Source organism: Pipistrellus hanaki (genome assembly GCF_964339955.1).
Source record: "Pipistrellus hanaki genome assembly, chromosome: 1".
Classification (NCBI taxonomy): domain Eukaryota; kingdom Metazoa; phylum Chordata; class Mammalia; order Chiroptera; family Vespertilionidae; genus Pipistrellus; species Pipistrellus hanaki.
This window is the reverse complement of record NC_140503.1, coordinates 207,036,207-207,055,891: the sequence shown is the minus strand read 5'-3', so window position 1 is coordinate 207,055,891 and position 19,685 is coordinate 207,036,207. Positions and strand designations below refer to the sequence as shown.

At 46.1% G+C, this 19,685-nt stretch overlaps 1 protein-coding gene across 1 annotated transcript in view; it reads right to left on the bottom strand.

Annotated features, from left to right (window-relative positions):
* The window catches only part of CLNK (cytokine dependent hematopoietic cell linker), a 106,982-nt gene extending 93,418 nt beyond the window's left edge, over positions 1-13,564 (bottom strand). The window contains exons 1-2 of the mRNA XM_084864389.1: positions 13,435-13,564; positions 2,560-2,612 (exon numbers count right to left, since the gene is read on the bottom strand). Of these exons, the coding sequence (XP_084720515.1) occupies positions 2,560-2,570 (11 nt within the window). The 5' untranslated portion in view covers positions 2,571-2,612; positions 13,435-13,564. The remainder of the gene's footprint in view (positions 1-2,559; positions 2,613-13,434) is intronic.
* Positions 13,565-19,685: the final 6,121 nt, after the last annotated feature.

Sequence of the window (19,685 nt, the reverse complement as noted above, 5' to 3'; positions counted from 1 at the left end):
TTTATTGATTTTTTACAGAGAGGAAGGGAGAGGGATAGAGAGCTAGAAATGTCGATGAGAGAGAAACATCGACCAGCTGCCTCTTGCACACCCCCTACCGGGGATGTGCCCGCAACCAATATACATGCTCTTGACCGGAATCGAACCTGGGACCTTTCAGTCGTCAGACCGACGCTCTACCACTGAGCCAAACTGGTTTTGGCAGGTCCACCCTTCTTATTCCAATTCAAATTCCACAGGCCCCAGGATTCAGATGTTTTGGGTTTTGCAAAAGCAATACTGTGCATGTACTGAATATTCTGGATTATCCCCGAGACGGTCTGAGCAACACCCGGTCAAAATGTATGCATATTTCCACAGTGAAACTTGTGGACATTCCCGCAAAGAGGGAGAAATAGAGAATGCATGTAACGTCTCCTCATTGCAGGCCCAGTTTTGCTGTCAAATGAGTTACAAAAATCTCCCAGCACTTTGAAGCCTTTTGACTTTCAGAACTGTGGATACGGGATCATGAACTGTATATAAGTCCAGCCTTTAAACACCGGGATTTTGAAGAAGATTTAATAATATATAACTCATAATATAAGATACCCTGTTTCCCCGAAAATAAGACAGTGTCTTATGTTAATTTTTTCTTCCAAAGTTGCGCTAGGTCTTATTTTCAGAGGATGTCTTATTTTCGGGGAAACACGGTAGTATCATTGAATGAGTGACTGGAAATGACATGAGTTTCAAAAGTAGGTTTCATGGAATTTTAACACGTGACACAAAGATATAGAAAGATGACAAGCAATCTGCACGGTTTACTCTTGGGCCCTTCTGGGGTGCTTGCTCTGCCATCTGTCCCCAATTGGGGTGTGAGGGAGCCTCTTCCTGAGTCCGCAAAGCAGCACCCGCCAGGCCCAGGGCCATCACTCTCATGGCCTCCATCTTTGCCAGAGCGCTCAGGGCTGAGCACTGAGCTACTTATCAGCACTGCCCCTAGTGGTGAAGAGGCCCCGGATGCTGGACAGCACTCCCTTCCCCAGCCCTGTGGTCAATGGGGCCTGCTGCCTATCTGCTCTGCTCCAGCACCCCTCCCCACCACCTCCCCTGCTGCTAGGAGGAGCTGGGAGGAATGCAGCATCATCATTGAGGCCGGTGCATCTTTAGGGAAGCAGTGGGCCTTGCTGCAGGGAGAGTTCAGCGAGACGGCCTACCAACTTCAGGAGCAATTTAGAATCCATGACATTGGATTCCTGAGCATATGGGGAGCTTCCCGGTCACTTTTTACGTAATGCTAAAATGACTCACTTAATGCAAGTGAGGGGAGACTAGATCTCATTCCCCTTTATTTTTCATTTAAAAAAACATATTTTTATTGATTTCAGAGAAGAAGGGAGAGGGAGAGAGAGATAGAAACATCAATGATGAGAATCATTGATTGGCTGTCTCCTGCACTGCCTCTCCCACCCTCCACAATGGGGATCAAGCCCGAAATCTGGGCATGTGCCCTGAGCTCCTGGTTCATAGGTCGAAGCTTAACCACTGAGCCACACCCGCCAGCTCTCATTCCTCTTTAAAGCAGAGGCATGGAGCTCAGTCCTTAGTGTGCTGGGTGTGCTGCCTCCCTGTAACCCTGGACACCAACCCTGTGCCCAATGCCCACCCGGGAGCATTGGCTAGTTACCCTGTAACCAGGGTTCTGCTGGGCCTGGGAATCCACCCAGAAACCTGGCAGCCTTCCTCCCCAGGCCAGACCTTGCTTCCCAGAGGGAGGGTAAAGCAGCTCTCCCATACCCAGAGCGGTAGCTGCCTCCCCAGCACCATCCGCTCTAAGACGAGGCGTGGAGCTTAGACATTCCCCTGCACCCTCTGCTTCTCCTTCCCCACAGAGAGTGACAGCACTGCCCTTCCATTGGCAAGCCAAAGCAAACGCACAGACCACAGATGGGGTTTAAAATCAGGACACCAGGTTTTCTCCACTTTTCTTACAATGTGGAGGCCTACATTTTTGTTTGTTTGTTTTAACATATGGTATTTACACACAACAGAAGCTGATGGAGTTTGGCCAGGTCAGGCACACACTGGAAATCCTATACCAAGCGCACACCCACTCTGAGAGTTTCCTGTAAGGATACCCCTGCCCCCCTCCCCACTCAGGTGGCCACCCGAGTGGGGAGCGGGGAGGGGGACCCTCAGAGGGGATCCAGGTTCTCTGCTGTGGAAACATGCGTGCTGACCTCTGGTCCTTTAGTTCTACCCTCACACTGGTGGGAAGTGATGGGTGATATTTCTGGTATCCTTGGAGCATGCTGGCACTGGGAACCTCGTCCCTGCCCCCACTACACACCTGTTTTGGGGACAAGTGGCCTGCTGGCATAAAGCACGCTGGGACCGGGCAAGGTATCACTGACTCCCACATGCGCATCCTTGACCCTGGCCTCTCAGGCTCCGCTTTGACCTTGGAAATGCCCTTCCCACGGGTGGGGGGTGCATTAGCATTCTTCCTTAGTTTGAGTCCAGGATCTGAGTCCTGCCCCCACTTGGAGGTTGGGGTGCACACACAGAGGTACTTACTGCCTGTTCATAGCTCGCGGCACCGGGCGAAGGAGAGGGACCCTCAGCTCAGCCTGTGGAGAGAAGGGCACACCGTTAGCGGGCCTCACACGTCATGTTCTAATTCTGGCGAACATGCGCCTGTCACTTCTTGTTAAAATGGGATGCAGGTGCCTGCTCCGAGGAGACAGAGAGCGGATCCCTCCAGGTTGAAAATTGGTTTATTTCTGGAGCGGGTGGGGGCGGGGCTCCCTCCCTGACAGGCTGTCCTCTTTCTGTCAGCCAGCATGGCTTCTGCCTGCATCTGCCCCGGGGAGGGAGCGGGGGCTGCGAGCGAGACCCATCCCAGCCGGGTGTCCCTGGCGGGCAATGTGCGCCTCCCCGGGGTATGCAGGTCCAGCAGCCCTGCCTCGCTGGCTCCGCTCTGGGGCGCCTGTGCGTGTAGGGAAGGCATGCGTTTGCTCTGACGGTAACTTGGCCATGAAATGTTTGCCAGAGTTGCATTCACGCTGTTTCTCACGGGACACTGAATTTTATTGGGGGCTGGTGTCCGCCCACAAGGAGGGATCCTGAGCCATTCACCCTGCAAATCGCAGCAGCAGGGACCCTCTCTGGGAGGAGCCAATAGAGCTTTATGTCACTTACACAAAGACCCGCTGTCACCACCCCTGCCTGCGCCTGGCGGGGGGAGGGGGGCCAGTGGAACCCAGAGACAGGCCTGATGGAAGGAGAAGGGGGTGGGTTCAGCCCAAGGACCCGCAGGGAAGGAGCTGTAGCGGGCAGAACAAGAATCCCCATCTCATCCCCCCTGCCCTGCCCCCACTCTGCCCCTCTCCCTCTGAATTCCCAGCTACTGCCTCCCCTGGGCCAAACTCAGCAGGAGCTGGTGTTGAGGCGGCACCAGAACGGGTGATGTATGTCTGGGCTCACGGACCGCTCCCACGCGAGTGGCTCAGAGTGAAGGGTCCACAAGGGGTGGACTGTCCCCTTCGATGCTTACCGCCTTGGACCAGGGACCTGGGCAGATGGTCAGGGGAGCTGTTCTCTGCCTGCCTGCTATCCATCCTGCACCCTTGAATGAGGCATTGGGACACTTGGGGTCTTTTTTTTTTTTCTCACCTGGAAAATGAGCCAAGTGGTCCCACTAGGTCTCTTCCAGCTCAAAGTTCCCATAAAAAACGTCATTTAAGAAACTGCAGTCCTTTCATACTTGGCGACAAAAAAAATGGCTTTAAAAATTTGAAAATATGCTATTCCGTTCCTTACATGTTCCCGTCTTCTCTCATTTCCTTACAGAGCACAACTGCGGAGAGGCTGCCCAAGGCGGGCACACAGGACGGGGGTGGGGGTGCAGGTGGGGGGGGGGCAGGGGGCAGCAGGCATCCTGAATGGAAGCCTTTGTGAACCGTTTGACCTGGAACCCCAGTGCTTATGAAGCTTGTGTTTTGAAATTTTAATACAAGCTCAAAACTGATATCTTACCATATGAAAATAATTTCAAAATCTCACAGAGAGAGCCAAGAGCTTGGAGTTTCCAGAGCTTGGAGTCTTAGTGAGCGGCATGGAGTGTGAGCAGCCGGGGGATGTCCCCAGCCGGACAGAATGAGTGGCACTGTCCGAGGAAGCTGCTATGCTCGGCACAGACCAAGGCCCATCTGAGAGCCCCCAGCCCCTCTCACCCGATCTGAGCCCCTTAGTAAAGGAGGCGGTGAGACTGAGATGTGCGCGGTCAGGCAGGGTCAGGTTCATGGGTTTCATGGAGGTAACAGACCACTGAAAGGCAAGGCCCTTCTCCTCCTGACGTGTGTTATTAACCCAGAAAATGGAGTGAGCCTGAATGCCTGTCATGCCTCCCCCACCCCTGCCACAGGCACCCAATAGGATCTGTCATTCTTACTTCATACAAACCCAGAGTGACCTTAAGGAACCTGCTCTGCACCTCGTGTGGAATAAGCTGGTGCTGCAAACCACTGGCCCGGACATGATTTTGTGATGTGTTTTGACAACTCTACGCACTCTGAGCCTCAGTTTGCTTATCTGTAAAATGGGCACAACACAACAGCTAACCTGAGGAGAACTTGAGGACATAAGATATCTGAGATGCGGAGCAGTCGTTATTAACATTCACTTGAACTTTAAGATGAGCAAAGTGCCCTATATTCAGCTTCAGGTTTCAGTCTCAGGAAATGATAAGCCCTGACCTGCTGTTCAGAACCACCGGCGGGGTAAGCACTGGCTCTCACATCTGCCTGCACAGGAGTGACCTGCGGAGCCTTACAAAGTCCTGGCGTCCCAGGAAGTTTGACTCTTGTTCTGGGGAGAAGCCCAGGTTTGATACTTTTCTGATGTCCCAGGTATTCTAACGGGCAGTGGGGCAGACGCAATCGGACATGAGAGCGTCAGTCCTGTCCATCCGTCTGTCCAGATCCACTCGCTGACATCTTCTCATTCTTGGGGAAGGTACCAAATAACCACACTTTCCTTTGCCTTTGGGTTCCAAGCTCACCCTAAGAAACCCAGGAACTGCCATTGCTCATAAAGAATCCTCCGCACATTTAGAGTTATTTCTGAGCAAATTTTCAAAGAAATGTTTCAAGAAAATGTACCTCGCCCAAACATTTATGACCAAGACAATGCTGGGAACATCTAATCTCACCAAACAGCCAATTCTGTCCATTTCGTCTACAGGCCACGAGTGAGGAAGACCCAGGCTCCTGTGCCTGTCCTCAAGGTGGAATTTGTCCGTGTATTCTGCAAACATTTATTGAGGATCTACTATGTGCCAGGCATTGCCCAGATATCAGGATGCAGCGACCACTGAGCAATGCTCTGCCCTCAGGGGCCTTGAGTGTTTTCCCCATAGCGATGGAAATGACTGTGATAAGTTAGATCAGTGGTTGGCAAACTCCTTAGTCAACAGAGTCAAATATCAACAGTACAATGATTGAAATTTCTTTTGAGAGCCAAAAATTGACCTCTGCACATGGGCCATGAAGTTTTAATCGTACTGTATGTGCATACCTGCACGTGGTATTTTGTGGAAGAGCCACACTCAAGGGGCCAAAAAGCCGCATGTGGCTCTCGAACTGCAGTTTGCTGACCACTGAGTTAGACTAACCACGTAACTGCAAATAATAGTGGAACTAAAGGTGTTACAGGCAGGCAGTCTTATAGGGAGGTTCCTGCCCCAACCACCCCCAGAGGAGACCCAGGCATCTTCTTGTGGGATCAGCAGAGGAGGTTCTTCCCAGCTCCTTTACCAAGTGCATTAGAAGTAACCCTGACTGCTAGCTGGGCTCTGATCATGGAAGGGGGTGGGACTCCAAGCTGAGGAGCCCCCCAGGCCTGTAGGTCTTTCTCCAAGGGTTTTGGGATCTGGAGACTGCCTGAGGTCAAAGGGCACTGTCAGGGCTTCCTGTGGTTGCTTTGACTCAGGGACCCAGTGAGGCTGCAGAGCCCCAGCTACAGGGGAATCTCATCGTGTTTTCACATTCACTTTCTAGAGGAACCAAGGCATTGTCCCAGCTTCCCTTCCTGATTACCCGCAGCCCTGAAGCCTAAGCTTGGCTTTTGCTGTGGATGTGACACTCAGGTGCCATCTGTCAGTCACAGCAGGGCACTTGGTACAAATGGGACTGATCTGTCCAGCATGGCTCTGTGTGGGGACACTGGTACAGCCCTCAGGGCCTCATGAAGAGTCAAAGCCTGCCTGTAGGGGCCAATGGTCAGGGAGAGGCTGGGCCAGAGGAGCCCCTGGGAATCACAGGGTGAGGCCACCCCTTGTCATGATGCCTGTTTATTTCTCCAGCAAGGGACAATGCCAACTGTACTGCAACTTAGACACCAAATGCACGTTGAATCATAAATGCCAACCTGGGGAGAAAACTTGCTGAACAGTATACCAGGTTCTATGGTATGGGCAGAGGAGGCAGGATATGTTCATAATTCATTTTGTTTGACTTAGAAATCCATGCTTTCATTTTAATAATAGAGTTCCCATGAGACTTATAGTCTCCAAAGAAGTTGTGGGTCTTTGGGTTTCCAAAATGAACCCCAGTTTGAGAAACACTGCTTTGTCTTCTGTTGCCTCCCTATAAGGCTCAGGCACTACCCTCCAGGTAGAAAGGGATCCCTGTGAAAGAGGTACACAGCACCAGTTGGGGCCTGGCAGTAAAGGGGTTCCTGCTCCAGTCATCTATGCCGGATAACTGATTATGTTTGATTAGCTCACAAATTTCTTTGGGATTGAAAGGCATTTTGGAAAGACAATGGATTTGATGGTTAAAACATAAATATTTCAGAAAAGTAAACTAAACTAAAAAACAAACAGGTGCTACAGATGAGGAACATCCTTATGATTTTGAGCCTGGGGACTCAGTGCCTGTGTCAGGAGAAAAAGACATGCTTTATCAATAGGTTGGATTTGGGCATAGGTTTTAATCCAGGACTAATTACACCCTTATCTACCAAATAAAAGAGTAACATGATAATTGACCATACCTTCTTGACATCCACCAGCCAATCAGGAGTGAGTATGCAAATTAACTCAACAAAGATGGCAGGTCAATTTGCATATGGAGGCACCGAGCGGCTGGGGGTGGGGCCTCTGGGCAGCATGGGAAGGCAGGAAGGCAGGAAGGCAGAAAGGCAGCTCCAGCCAGAGTGAAGGTGGAGCCAGAAGCCAGGGGAAGGAAGGCCCATTCTTGCACAAATCTTCGTGCATTGGGCCTCTAGTAGTATCATAAGCTCACTAAACAGGTGGGACTACGTAAAGCAATGGATCATGTAGTTTCCTCCTTGTCCTGGGGAAGTCCTGTTCTCCCCTGGGAAATCCCTGGTGCTCTAAGTGAGCGTGCAGAGACATTTGCTCATAGACATTTCTCCTGCATTCCACCTGATCCAAAATTAATATTTCATGAAAGAAAAACAATGCTTTTACAATAAAGAAATGTTTTGGCTCTCAAACATTCCTCATGTATTCCTTGAAGATAAAGCTTATAAAAACACTAGCCTCTGTCTATGTCAGAGTTTAGGCACCATCCTTCCAATTAACAACGAAGCAGAATAGAGATCGGGAATGACTGGGAGCGAACTATTGGTTGCTGGAGAGAGTATGAAAGTCAGCCCGGAAGGTCAGGGGCAGCTGTGCTGTTTAAACTGGGTCAAGGCTGGAGGAAAAGGCCTGAATGAGGGCAGTGCTTCTCATTAAAACAGGAAAACAAGGAAAAAGCTGAATCTAAAATACACCCAGCGTGCATCTGATTATCTCTGCTCAATCACATCCAGTATTCTGAAAGTGATGGGTGTCATTTGGAATTGAGGGAGTATATGTGCATATTTGGGGATGAGGGATGGGGAAGGGTGTGTTGAGGGTGGGTTGGTGGGGGGAGAGAGAGAGAGAGAGAGAGAGAGAGAGAGAGAGACCACCCATGCATGAATTTTGACTAAACCAAGATTTCTCAGATGCAACTGTTTATTAATTGGCTCACAATCTTAGAAAAATTTTCTTCCATTTTCATATTAAAAATGAGAAAGTTGCATTTTAGAGATGCCCCTACTTAGAAAAAGATATATGCTGATTGGATTCCTAATTCTATAGCATGGTCAGGGCAATCAGCTAAATTGAATTAAATGTAACATTTAATTTTATTGGATTTCCAATGAATGGAGGCATTTAAAGTCAAATGGATTGCTATAGATTTTTTTTTTTTTTTTGGAAGACTGCTCCACTCATTTTCCTGCTCTTATGTATGGGCATTTTTTTTTTCTTTTTAAATAAAAAAAGATCTTGAAACTGTCTTGGTAACAAGTTCCCTTAAGTATCTCAGGGCAAAACACATTCACTTTTTATTTTGAAGAACCCTCATGAACCAATGAATCTAGTTTTAAAGTTGATTTCTTCTGGGCTCTTTGTTTCCAAAAGCCTCTTGGTTTCTCTTTCACAGACAGGGTTCCCTTCCTTCTGTGGTAAGATTTTTTTTCTCTCCCCTCTAATTCCATTTTGTAGTAAATAGTCTCTTTATCCTATTTTTCTCATTCTTTGTTTTCTCATCTTCCTTCCTCCATTCTGCCCTCCCTCCTTTTCTTCCTTAATTTTCCTCTTCCTCTTTCCTTTCTCCCTTCTTTATGTCCTCTAATCATTAAAGTTGCTTTAATGTTCAGATAAAATGAGACCTTAACAAAAAAAGAGTGATTATCAAGCGCCTCATTAGACATTTCCTTGTTTTTAGCTCTTTACCTTGACCCTCCTTTCATTTGGGGGCTGGCACTGACAGGCCTGGGGGCATAGCATCCCCAACTGTGATGGCCTCAGTCTCCATTGGAAATACTAAGGCACAATTTGGGAAAAGATCCTATATAATAAAAGCCCAGTGAATGAATGGCAAAATGACCAGATGACCAGTCGATGCTCAACTCAGGAGCTGCCCCCTGGTGGTCAGTGTGCTCGCACACGGGGAGTGCTGCTCAGCCAGAAGCTGGGCTCACAGCTCATGGCTGGCAAATGCAGAGGCAGTGACAGTAGCCTCTCCTGCCTTTGCGGCAGCCTAAGCCATCAGTTGGTCATCTCCAAGGGCTCCCAGATTGCGAGAGTGCACAGGCTGGGCTGAGAGACCATGAATCTCATGCACTGGGCCTCTAATATAAAGATATAAGCAAACAGACTGAGATTCAGGGATATATGCCACAACTTAGAGGTCAGCTCTACCTCTCAAACACCACAGGTCCAATTATAGATGCACTATCAATTCTTCAAACATCTATTAAGCACCTGCTGTATTGCAGTCATTTCCTAAGGAGCTATTTCATGATAAGAAAGGTCTCAAAGAAGTTTGAGAGACACTTAAAATCCAAAGACAGGGGATGAGAAGTCAGGTAATCTAACCAAGAATAGACTAAGACTGGGCTAAGAGCAATACTTAATAATGATGATAATGATGATGATGATGATAATAATAATAATAATAATAATAACAATGCCATTTACTGAATGCCAAAAGCTATGTAGGACATCCTGTTTAATTTTATTTCACTGTAAGGCAACAATCCAAGTGACTCAGGTTTTTCAGTATTAAACAATTTCCTCATTTTGTTCTGTGAGAGTCCCTTGAGCCAAATCTGTCTGGTGAACAAACGCACAGTATGGATTCAGATGAGATCATCACCTAGTTTGTAGCTTCAAGTGCATTTAGAATTTAATTTCTGAATTTAAATTCCACCGAATAATTAACTCTTTCTTTGCCCTTTCTATTATTCTTTTAACACTCCCCTAGACGTGTGGGAGACAGAGCTTCAGGCCCAGGAAGGCTGCTGCATGGCACAACTCGAGTATCTCTCATCAGAGAATGGGGACACAGGCATCTTCCCTTGAAGACCAAACTGTTATGCTGTATAGTTTGATAGGTAGTTATTGAACAATTTCTAGTGTCAGTAACACGAAGGACTGAGGATATAAAATTGGTGAGGAAAGCATTATAAAACTTTTTTAAAAAAATAATTTTTCATTAAAGTTGAATATTTTCAGAAATTGGTACAACAGGGGAGTTGTGAGATACTACTAAGGCTTTGATGGATAAACAGTTAAAATAAATACAAAAACGACAAAATTCGATTTCTGTAGAATCGCCTCAAAATAGGAATACTTGAGGTCAACATTCTTAGAAAGGGACAAAAGGCCAAAGAAACTAATGATGGGTTGTCTGACGGTAAAATAAACTCATGATGATTGAGCTAAAAATGATAAGATAGACACTATTGTTTACATTGCACTTAACAATTGCCAGACACTAGACTATGCCGTATAATAGGCATCTGATTTCTCACCACAAATCCAGAAATTAAGTATTGCAAGTCCATTTTATAGAGGATAGCTTGAGGTTCTGAAAAGTTAAACAGCTTTCCTAAAATTTTCCAACAGTCTGAATTCCAACCCAGGTATCTGTTTTTCAGGCCGGTGTAAAGGTGTAGGAGAAAGAGCTTGGAAAGGAAGCAGAGTTTGGGGTAAGGAGAGTGTGTAGGGGCTCTCTGGGAATGCCCAGGGAGCTGGTCAGCCAACACACCCCTAGACTTGCCCGGAGGTCCGGGGCACATGATGTAGGGATGTCCATCCATAAGTAGTCATGGGGCAGACTGGTTCCTAGGTGCTTATCAAGACATCAGACCATGGACAGCTTGGCAAATTCAGCTATTGTAACCACACAGCTCTGATAGTGCTCACTACACTATAATTGTTTTCCTGCATTGATTTGCCCCCCTGGGAAGGAACTTGCAACTTGAGTATATGCATTTAATACTTAAGCAGAGCCACAGAGCATGGGTATATGGGTCAGAATGCCAGAGTGAGACAGCACCCCAGGGTCACATCTACGCTGAGTGCCTGGTTGAAATCAGCCTTCCGAATCTGCAAAGCTGATGACTGAACGTGGGTCCTTGAGGACTCCACAAAGGCAGGAGCCTCTCAGAGGTTGAGGTTGAGCCAGCCTGTTTGCTACTTTTCATCTTTATCTGACACCAAATTTAACTGAGACCTACCACAAGGAGGGCTGTGCCCTCAAACACATGGATATTCAATTTCCATATTGTTTCCAGACCTTTTGGGTCATCTTAGTTTTTATGGCAGATGCTTATATAGAGTGCCCCTTAAGGATGGATCATTTCTCACGCGTAGGTGCTTGGGAAACTGTGTTTTAATTCACGTCACCAATGAACCACAAAATCCAAACTCACAGACATATTGCTTATGGTGTATCTGGGAGTCCTAGAATGCTGGTTAGTTTCAGAGAAAGTGCAATGAGCAGAAACTTGGGATTTTGTAGACGTGGCTCTCCTTTCTGGCTTTCCCTCTCATTCACTGTGTGAAATGGACAATGCACGGAGTCTCTCTGACCCTCAGTATCCTCTTCTATAGAGTGAGAATAACCATGCCTACTTAAAAAATGAGAGGCAATGAGTATTCATTGTCCAGCACATATCAGGCACTCAAATGACAACCTACTCGTCATTGCTATTTGGAGGACTTGATTAAAATTAAGCCGAGTTGTCATAACTGGTTTGGGTCAGTGGGTAGAGTGTCGGCCTGTGGACTGAAAGGTCCCAGGTTCGATTCCGGGCAAGGGCATGTACCTTGGTTGTTGGCACATCCCCAGTAAGGGATGTGCAGGAGACAGCTGATCAATGTTTCTCTTTTATCAATGTTCCTAACTCTCTATTCCTCTCCCTTCCTCTCTGTAAAAATCAATAAAATATATTTAAAAAATTATCATGGTGATAATACTCAATGTATTCTGTCCACAGAACTATAAACAAATAAACAAACAAAAAACTCAAACCCATAAAAATATTTCCATGATGGTGGCTCTCCAAAATGTTTTTTTAAATTATTATTGAATACTTATATTTGACCAATATAACCTGATGTGTCTCAGTCCTATCGATAACTTATTTTGCAAGATAACTAAATTTTGGCTCAGTCTGTTAAAAAATCTTAAGTATAATTTAGATTCAAATACTTACCTCTGCTTAATAACTTAACCCCTCTGACCATTCTGTCTCTTCGATGCCAGAAGGGGTAGGCCTAGCCTGGAGCAGTTCTCCAGAACTCAGGTTGTGGTAGACCTTGGCAAGTGCCGGTGCTGGTGGGTATGACTGCTTTATGTGGCAATGTTCCCAAAGAGATCCTTCTAGATCCAGCTTAGCTGCTCACTGTGTGACCTTGGCAACAACATGGCATAGCTACCATTGATCCACTTCCTCAGGGTCCCCTCCTCGTCAGACTCTCCCTGTGCATACAGACACTGTACTCACTCTGAACCCACCAAATGGGTCATTCTACCCAGTTCCAAGTTTCAGCACCTGCCCGCCCCTCTCCCCGCTTCCCCAATACCAGCCAAAGCTCAGAGAGGTTTCAGCCACTTCACCAGACACACAGTTAAGTCACACACTACATCCGTACTCAGTTTTGACTGGTCTCAAAGCCTTCTCTCTCTCCATTTCTCCATGCTGTCTTTCTATCCTCAACTGGTCTGAGCCTCACTTTCAACATCTTCCAAATGACCTGATAGTGCCCTGCTAACTTCATTTAAGTTGTTAAGATCATCACATGAGAAACTGTGTCCAAAGGCTCTGTAGACTCTACAAGGCTGCATAGCTGTGGTATATCGATATGACTACTCTCTAATGAGATCATGAAAAAAACAAATACTCATACACTTGCCTGTATTAACAAATTCCATGCAGAGGATGGGCATATAAAGTATAGATACTCTGATGACACGCCTTCTCTTTTCTATCTCATTGTAGTTTACCATCTCTAAGAAACACCTGGTGGAGATGCCTCCTGGCACCCTTGGAGGTGGGCATGTTACCCCAACTTCACTCACACTTGGGCTCTCATCCCTGTGGGTGGAAGCATGCTCTGCCCCATTCTAAAGTCACACCGAGGCAGAAAGAAAGTCTTTTCAATTTAGACAAGTTAAAAAAAAAAATCCCCATATAGCCACAGGAGCTCCTTGAGCCAACATCTACTTTCAATGACCTACTTTGAGTCAAGGCTGCCTTTCTAGGGGGCTGTCCTAATAGAGGTCAGCTGAGAAAGTCAGCCACCAGCCTGGCCTTCAGGCTTTTGTAGCAAACAGTCAGGGGTCCCAGCTCCAGAAGGAGAAGGTTGAAAACAGTTAGTCTTTTAATGTTTTATGGGGAGATATCTTGAGTCTTCCAACAGAATGAAGGCATTTCTAAAAACTGAGTAAAGAGAGCTGGTCTTTTTAACGCTGTTCGATGCTTTATGGAAGGCACAGCGTTCCCCGCTAGCAAAACCCCTTTGCTTGGTGTCAGCTCTTGCCTAATGATCGCATATGACAGGAGGTGACCACTCGGATAAAGCTGGCCTACTTAGTTTACCTGAGCAGCGCGGGGAGTGCAAAAGGCCCCAGGCTGAGATGTCGGTCTCCTGCGCGGGAGTCTGAGGGGACATCTCGGAGGCTGCAGGAGCTGGTGATCCGTGAGGCCGTGGGTAGAATTATTCTCAATGCTAAGCCGTGTCCTTCGGCAGGAGGCTCCTCCCTGGCCTGTTTTAGGCTTGGTTTCCTGTGAAATTCAGCCACAGACCTTCAGCGGTGTGACCTATGCTTGGTGGGACTTCCTCTTCTCGAGTTGAAAGGTAGTAAATGAAGCCCTAGGAGGCCGAGAGCTCCCTGTTCAAGGGGTGTCCTTAAAGACACACAGCATCCTTATGGGGCACTTCACAATTTCTAGAACACTCTAAAATAGATTGCTGAGTAACATTCACGCAGAAAAGGTGGGTTTCGCTAGACCCAGTTCTCATGCACACATAATGCTAATATCTTTGGGACTTGATGTTGCCAATGGTTTCCTGGGTCTCCCCACCCCCCAAGACACATGCACCAGATCCATCAGGTGTTATGAGGAGAACCTGGGGTTCCTGTTGTATTAATTCTTAGTTATGTGATCTTGGGCAAGTTTTGATTTATTTTTCAACTAGTTTCCATTCCATGATCAAGGGGAAGTCATATTTATATTTTAGACACGTTCCAAGAAATGAACAACATACTGTAAATAAAGACATGCTGCAATGTTTGGAGTGTGTATTAGGTGCTCAGTGCTTTTTAATTTCTTTACGCCTTCACCCTGGTTCATTTAAGGTGGCACAAGTTCCTGCAGGTGCTTGCTGTCCTCTCTGGTCCTCACCACTCGCCACTCTAGTTTTACATAAACTGATTTTGAATTCCGTAATGCACCCCAACTTAACCGATTCATTTATCACCTTCACAAAAGAGGGTGATGCCGCTAACCTCATAGCATTTTTCAGTGCATGAAAATGCTAAAATGGTCTTGCAAACACAGATAGGTGAGAAGATATGGGTGTAACCACAGGTTAACTACCTGGAACCCACTCAAACAGATCTTCAAATATTTTTTTTCAACTTTTATGAATTTAATGCACCGAAGGAGAAACTGAAGTTTTTATCTGTTCTTCAAAAATTATCTTCTTATTTTTAAATGTTTGATTTTGAAATAATTATAGACTCACAAGAAATGGCCAAAAACAGTCTAGAGAGATCCCCCAGAGAATCTGTTGTCTCATGAATAAACTTTCTAGCAGAAACAGATATATTTTTTTTAATTCATTCCTCTCTCTAAAACGGAGACAATGTATTGGAGAAGAGAGAGAGAGAGAGAGAGAGAGAGGTCTAAAACTGAGACAATGTGTTGGAGGAGAGAAAAGAGAGATGGCAAAGCTTGACCCAACTTCACCACTTTCCTGCTCTTCTTGCTCTTTCTTCAGTTTTCTTTTGAAATTTTTAAAACAAAACTAATGCAGGTAATAAAATTGCTGCTCTTAGGAAGCATTGTGATGAGGTGTGGTGTTAGGATTCTCTCTTCAGTGGTGGTGATGGTCAAGTTCAGGCTCACATTGCACACCTGGTCTTGGGACGGTATCAAGACCTGGAGTTGCACTGGTCAACGTACACATGTTCACACCCCCAAACACAAGCAATATTGTCCACCATCCCAGTAGTTGCGCTGTCTGTTTTAGCACCAGCATTTCTGATTGATTATAGGTTAGCACCTGTTCCTATTGGTGCCCAAGGCAGAGTGATTCCAGCCCCCTGAGAGGGGCTCACCTTACACTAATTGCCTTTTCCTTCTCCTTTGTCTCACACCTCCTTCAGGAAACACATCTGAGCCTCCCCAGTCAGCTGTGGTCTCCTGCCTCAGACCAGCACTTTTCCTTCAGAAAAGGGAATCTTGGCATGAGTTGAAGTTGTATCCTCTGCTGGATTTCAGATGTGCTCAATTTCAGCTGAGTGCCTGCTGAGCCTCGGACACATTCATGCCTGCTGAGAAGTAGCCTCCTGGAGAAATCTAACATATGTTGCTGAGTAACATTCATACAGAAAAGATGGACATTTAAACACACCTGGTCACATAGGGGGAACAATAGCAGGTGGGGCTCTTCTTCCATTCTCTCCAGAAAGGATCTTCAAGGACCTCTCACATCTTGACTCAACTCCCCTAATACACCCTACAGCAAGCCCAACCCCAACATACAGCTCCTAGGGCAGAGGTAAGGTGCCATCCTGAGCCTAGCATGGCTCCTGGTTGTGGGCATATGTCCTGGCCTAGCTTTGTTGCATTCATACTAAGTTCTTTGGGAATCACAGAGGTGGAGGTGATAGGTAAATGCAGGCAGAGCTTTCCCCTACGATTTCCGCTCAGCATGCTTGGATTCCTTTAATTCTTTACTCACAGAAATGATAGCTGGTTCACCAATGAATGCATATCCCTTAAACATGAGTTCATTGCTTTGCTCACACTTTCCCCCCAGAAGGGGCTTGGAGATTAATATTAATTAAGTTCTCTGTGTATGCTAGACATTATTCCAGGCACTTTGCAGGGGTGTATGATCTAATCACCACATAGGGCTTCCCAGCTGGTGTCATCATTACTATTGCCCACTGGAGAAAGCAGAGTCCCAGGGTCACCAGGCTCTCACCACACTGGTGATAGATGACAAGGACCCAGTCAGGTGCATGTCTGGGGGAAGAGGATGCTGGGTAGTGGTAATCCCATGAGAGGGTCCTGAGAAAGGAATGGACTTTGGGGGCATATAGACCTTACCAAAGTACAGATTCCTCGAGGGTGGCTGAAGTTATTTCTCATTTTGGAATTCATTGTGATCCCAAGAACACCTGGTGCAGCACCCAGCAATAGGTAGGCTGCATTGGCCTAAAGTGAAGTGAGCGAACACCATGCTGAGTTGAGGGAAGAACCAAGACTGTGGCCCAAGTTCCAGGCTCTTAGCCAGTTCTCTTTCAGACCAGCATGGCTACATCTCTGTATTCTGCATTTAAATGGCAGCTGACGTTAGCCATTTCTCTTGAGCAGAGCCTTGTTTAGACAAACCTGGCCAGAAATGTGACATCACACACACACACACACACACACACACACACACACACACACACACACACACATTTGCTATCAGTTATTTGCCAACCATTTTTTTCCCCCCGGAGGTTAAGAACACTGTGTAATATTTTTAAATCATGCGGACAAAATCACTCCCTCTCTATGCAGGGGCTGAACCCTTGCCAGGGTTGCTAAATTGACAGGGCAAAGGACCCCACACCATCTGTCCTCTCGTGGGTAGAATGTAAGTCTTGAAGTGAAAATCAGATTAAGAAAAAACACACCCAGCACCATTGGCACTAAGGATTCCCAAATAATCAGCGAAGGAGAGAGTGGGACAGGCAGGACTCAGAACAGAAGAGGAGAGAAACCAAGTTTAGCGCCTAAAATGGAACAGGGCCCTGCCTTTAAACTTCTCTCTTTCATTCTCTCTTTCTCTTTCTCTTTTTAATTTTTTTATTTTCAAGGAGGAAGAAGAAAACCAAAATGATTTTCACCCCCTTTAAGGCAAATAGGAATAATAATAGTAGAGCCACTTAATTTTCAGGCTCTTTTCCTGAACTTTGTTTTTCTTCATTTGCTCTGAGTCTGTAATGTACCAACCTCTCAGCATAGTTGTTGAGACTCATACAAGTCAAGTTTCAAGTCTTGTCTGGATCCGCAGCTGATGGATCACTAAGCAAGAACACACTTGGCTCTCTTCTCTTCAGGCACCTGCCCTGGCCAGTTGGTTCTTTATCCTTCAAATGCTCTCCTGATCCCCAGGCCTTTAGACTCATTTGGAATGAAACATTGACTCTCTGGGTCTCCTTCTACCTGACAGATGACTTTGGGGCTTTTCTTAGTCTTCCTAATCATGTGAGCTAATTCCTTACCTTCCTTCCTTCCTTCCTTCCTTCCTTCCTTCCTTCCTTCCTTCCTTCCTTCCTTCCTTCCTTCCTTGTGTCATCTATCTATCTTAGAAGAATCTTGACTAATATACTCATGTAGAAAGTATTTAAATTGCAATAGGGATTAGAGAAGGTGTCTAGTTATGAAATTTAAGGCATGAGAAGGAGGCAAAGGTACTGCCTTTGGGGGTTGAAAACGAGAATCACAATAATGATTAAATGGGATGGCCTATGTGATGCATCCGACATCACAACTATTCAGTAAATGCTGTGAGAGTGATGTGATGCTGCTGCAGGAAACTGAGGTTGTTGTGGTTAAACAGGATTTCTAATGCGAGGAGCTCCAAGCCTGTCTCACTCTAAGCCTGTCTAACTCCAAAGCCAAATAGATGTCCATGGTGACTTTACAGAGACCCTGGCTCTTTCCATTATTTTGCACTAGAGACTTAGATGGGTTCCCATAGTGCTTCACAGTCTATAAAAATTTAGCACTCATTACCTCATTCAAACCTCTGAGTCTGCCTTGTGATGGAGGCACTATTTTTAATTTTACAAGTAAGGAAGCTGGAGACTCAGAGAGGTGAAGATGGGTGTTAATCACAGGCTTGAGCGCAGTGTGTGCGCTGGAGTTTGGGCCTCCTGACACTGAGGCATGGGTCCTGTCCTTCACTCAGTAGCATTGGCTCTTAACGGAGTTTAGGTTCTTACATGAGCTGGGAAGGTACCAAACATGGGTGAGGAAAATTACCTAAAAAAGAAATCTCTGGTGTTCATAAAGGAAAAGAAACAGGGCTTGGGGTAAAGGATGGCAAATAGGAATATGCAGGTGCCATTACAGACAGTATACAATGATGTATGTACATCTACATGCATTGTATGTGGAAATTAAATCCTTCAACTGTGTTACTACTTCAAACACTTGAGCAAATTTGGATGGTTGCCACTTGCTAGAAAATGGCGATCACCTTCTGCGTCTGTGAAAGGTTTCACTGGCTCTGACCTTTGCCTTGTCAGAATTTCTCCAAGCCTTCCATTTCATTCCTTGGGGCTATAAAGACATCCATGGGGCTATCACTGTCCAATTTTCCTGGCCACGAGTAAGACATATTTGTTTCATTTCTTTGTCAATACTTTGACAAGGAAGTGCTTCACACATGCCAGAAATGTTGCAAGCAGACCTTATATATGTCAGGCTCAGTTGCATGCATTGCCTGTGGTTAGAACCTGAAGTCTCCTTAAAATGACTCCTAGCCCACCTCTCTCCTACCAGTCCTGCATTAAGCGTGTATGTCCTGGCCCCCTGGGATCTGGTGGCAAGTTATAGCTGAAAACCAGTATATTTTGCTGCTACTGAAAACCTTCACTGAACATTGGCTCGTGCCATGCCTGTGGTCAGTGCCAGGAGGACAAACAAAACCCTCCTCTCCAGGAGCTTTCTGGGAGATGGGAGATGGACACACAGACAGGCTGCGTGGTGAGTGAAAAGTGGAGATAGTATATGGAAGGGTCTGAGGATACACTTAGTGATTTCAGGAGTTGACCATAATAAAAATTCACATGCTGCTTGCCAAGGGCCATTCTAATGAAGGCTTCACATGCATTAGCTCATTTGATCCTTCAGTAGCTCTGCAAGTGCAAGGTCACTATCATCCCTGTTTTTTTTTTTTTTAAATATATATTTTATTGATATTTTACAGAGAAGAAGGGAGAGGGATAGAGAGTTAGAAACATTGATGAGAATCTGGGACCCTTCAGCCTTCAGGCTAATGCTCTATCCATTGAGCCAGACCAGTTAGGGCTTATCCCTGTTTTGTAGGTGAGGAAACTGAGGCACATAGAAGTGAGTAGCATGAGGTCACCCTGTAAGGTGAACTGAGACTTGAATTCAGAGAGCCTGGCTCTCCAGTGCATGCCCTTAGCTGTTCTGTGACACCTTCTTTTCTAGTGGTCAGTGGATGGGGAGTGTGGTTAACCAGCTAGAGGAAGAGGGAAGCACACTTCACACAGAAGTAGTGCCAACAGGATCCAAACCAGTCCAGAGAACAATGACTTTAAACAAGCACATCAAACTTGCTGCCTGTGGACCACATGTGGCCCATAATGAATATTTTTGTGGCCCAACCAATATAACGGTATGTAAGAAACACTTCAACAAAAATTTCATAACTTAATTTTTACAATATCCTGTTATATATAATCTATCTATATAAAAACCCAGCGATTGAACGACAGAATGGCCAGAATGACCAGTCCGTTAGTCACTATGATGCTCAATGCAGGAGCTGTCCCCTGGTGGTCAGTGCGCTCCCACAGGAGGAGCGCTGCTCG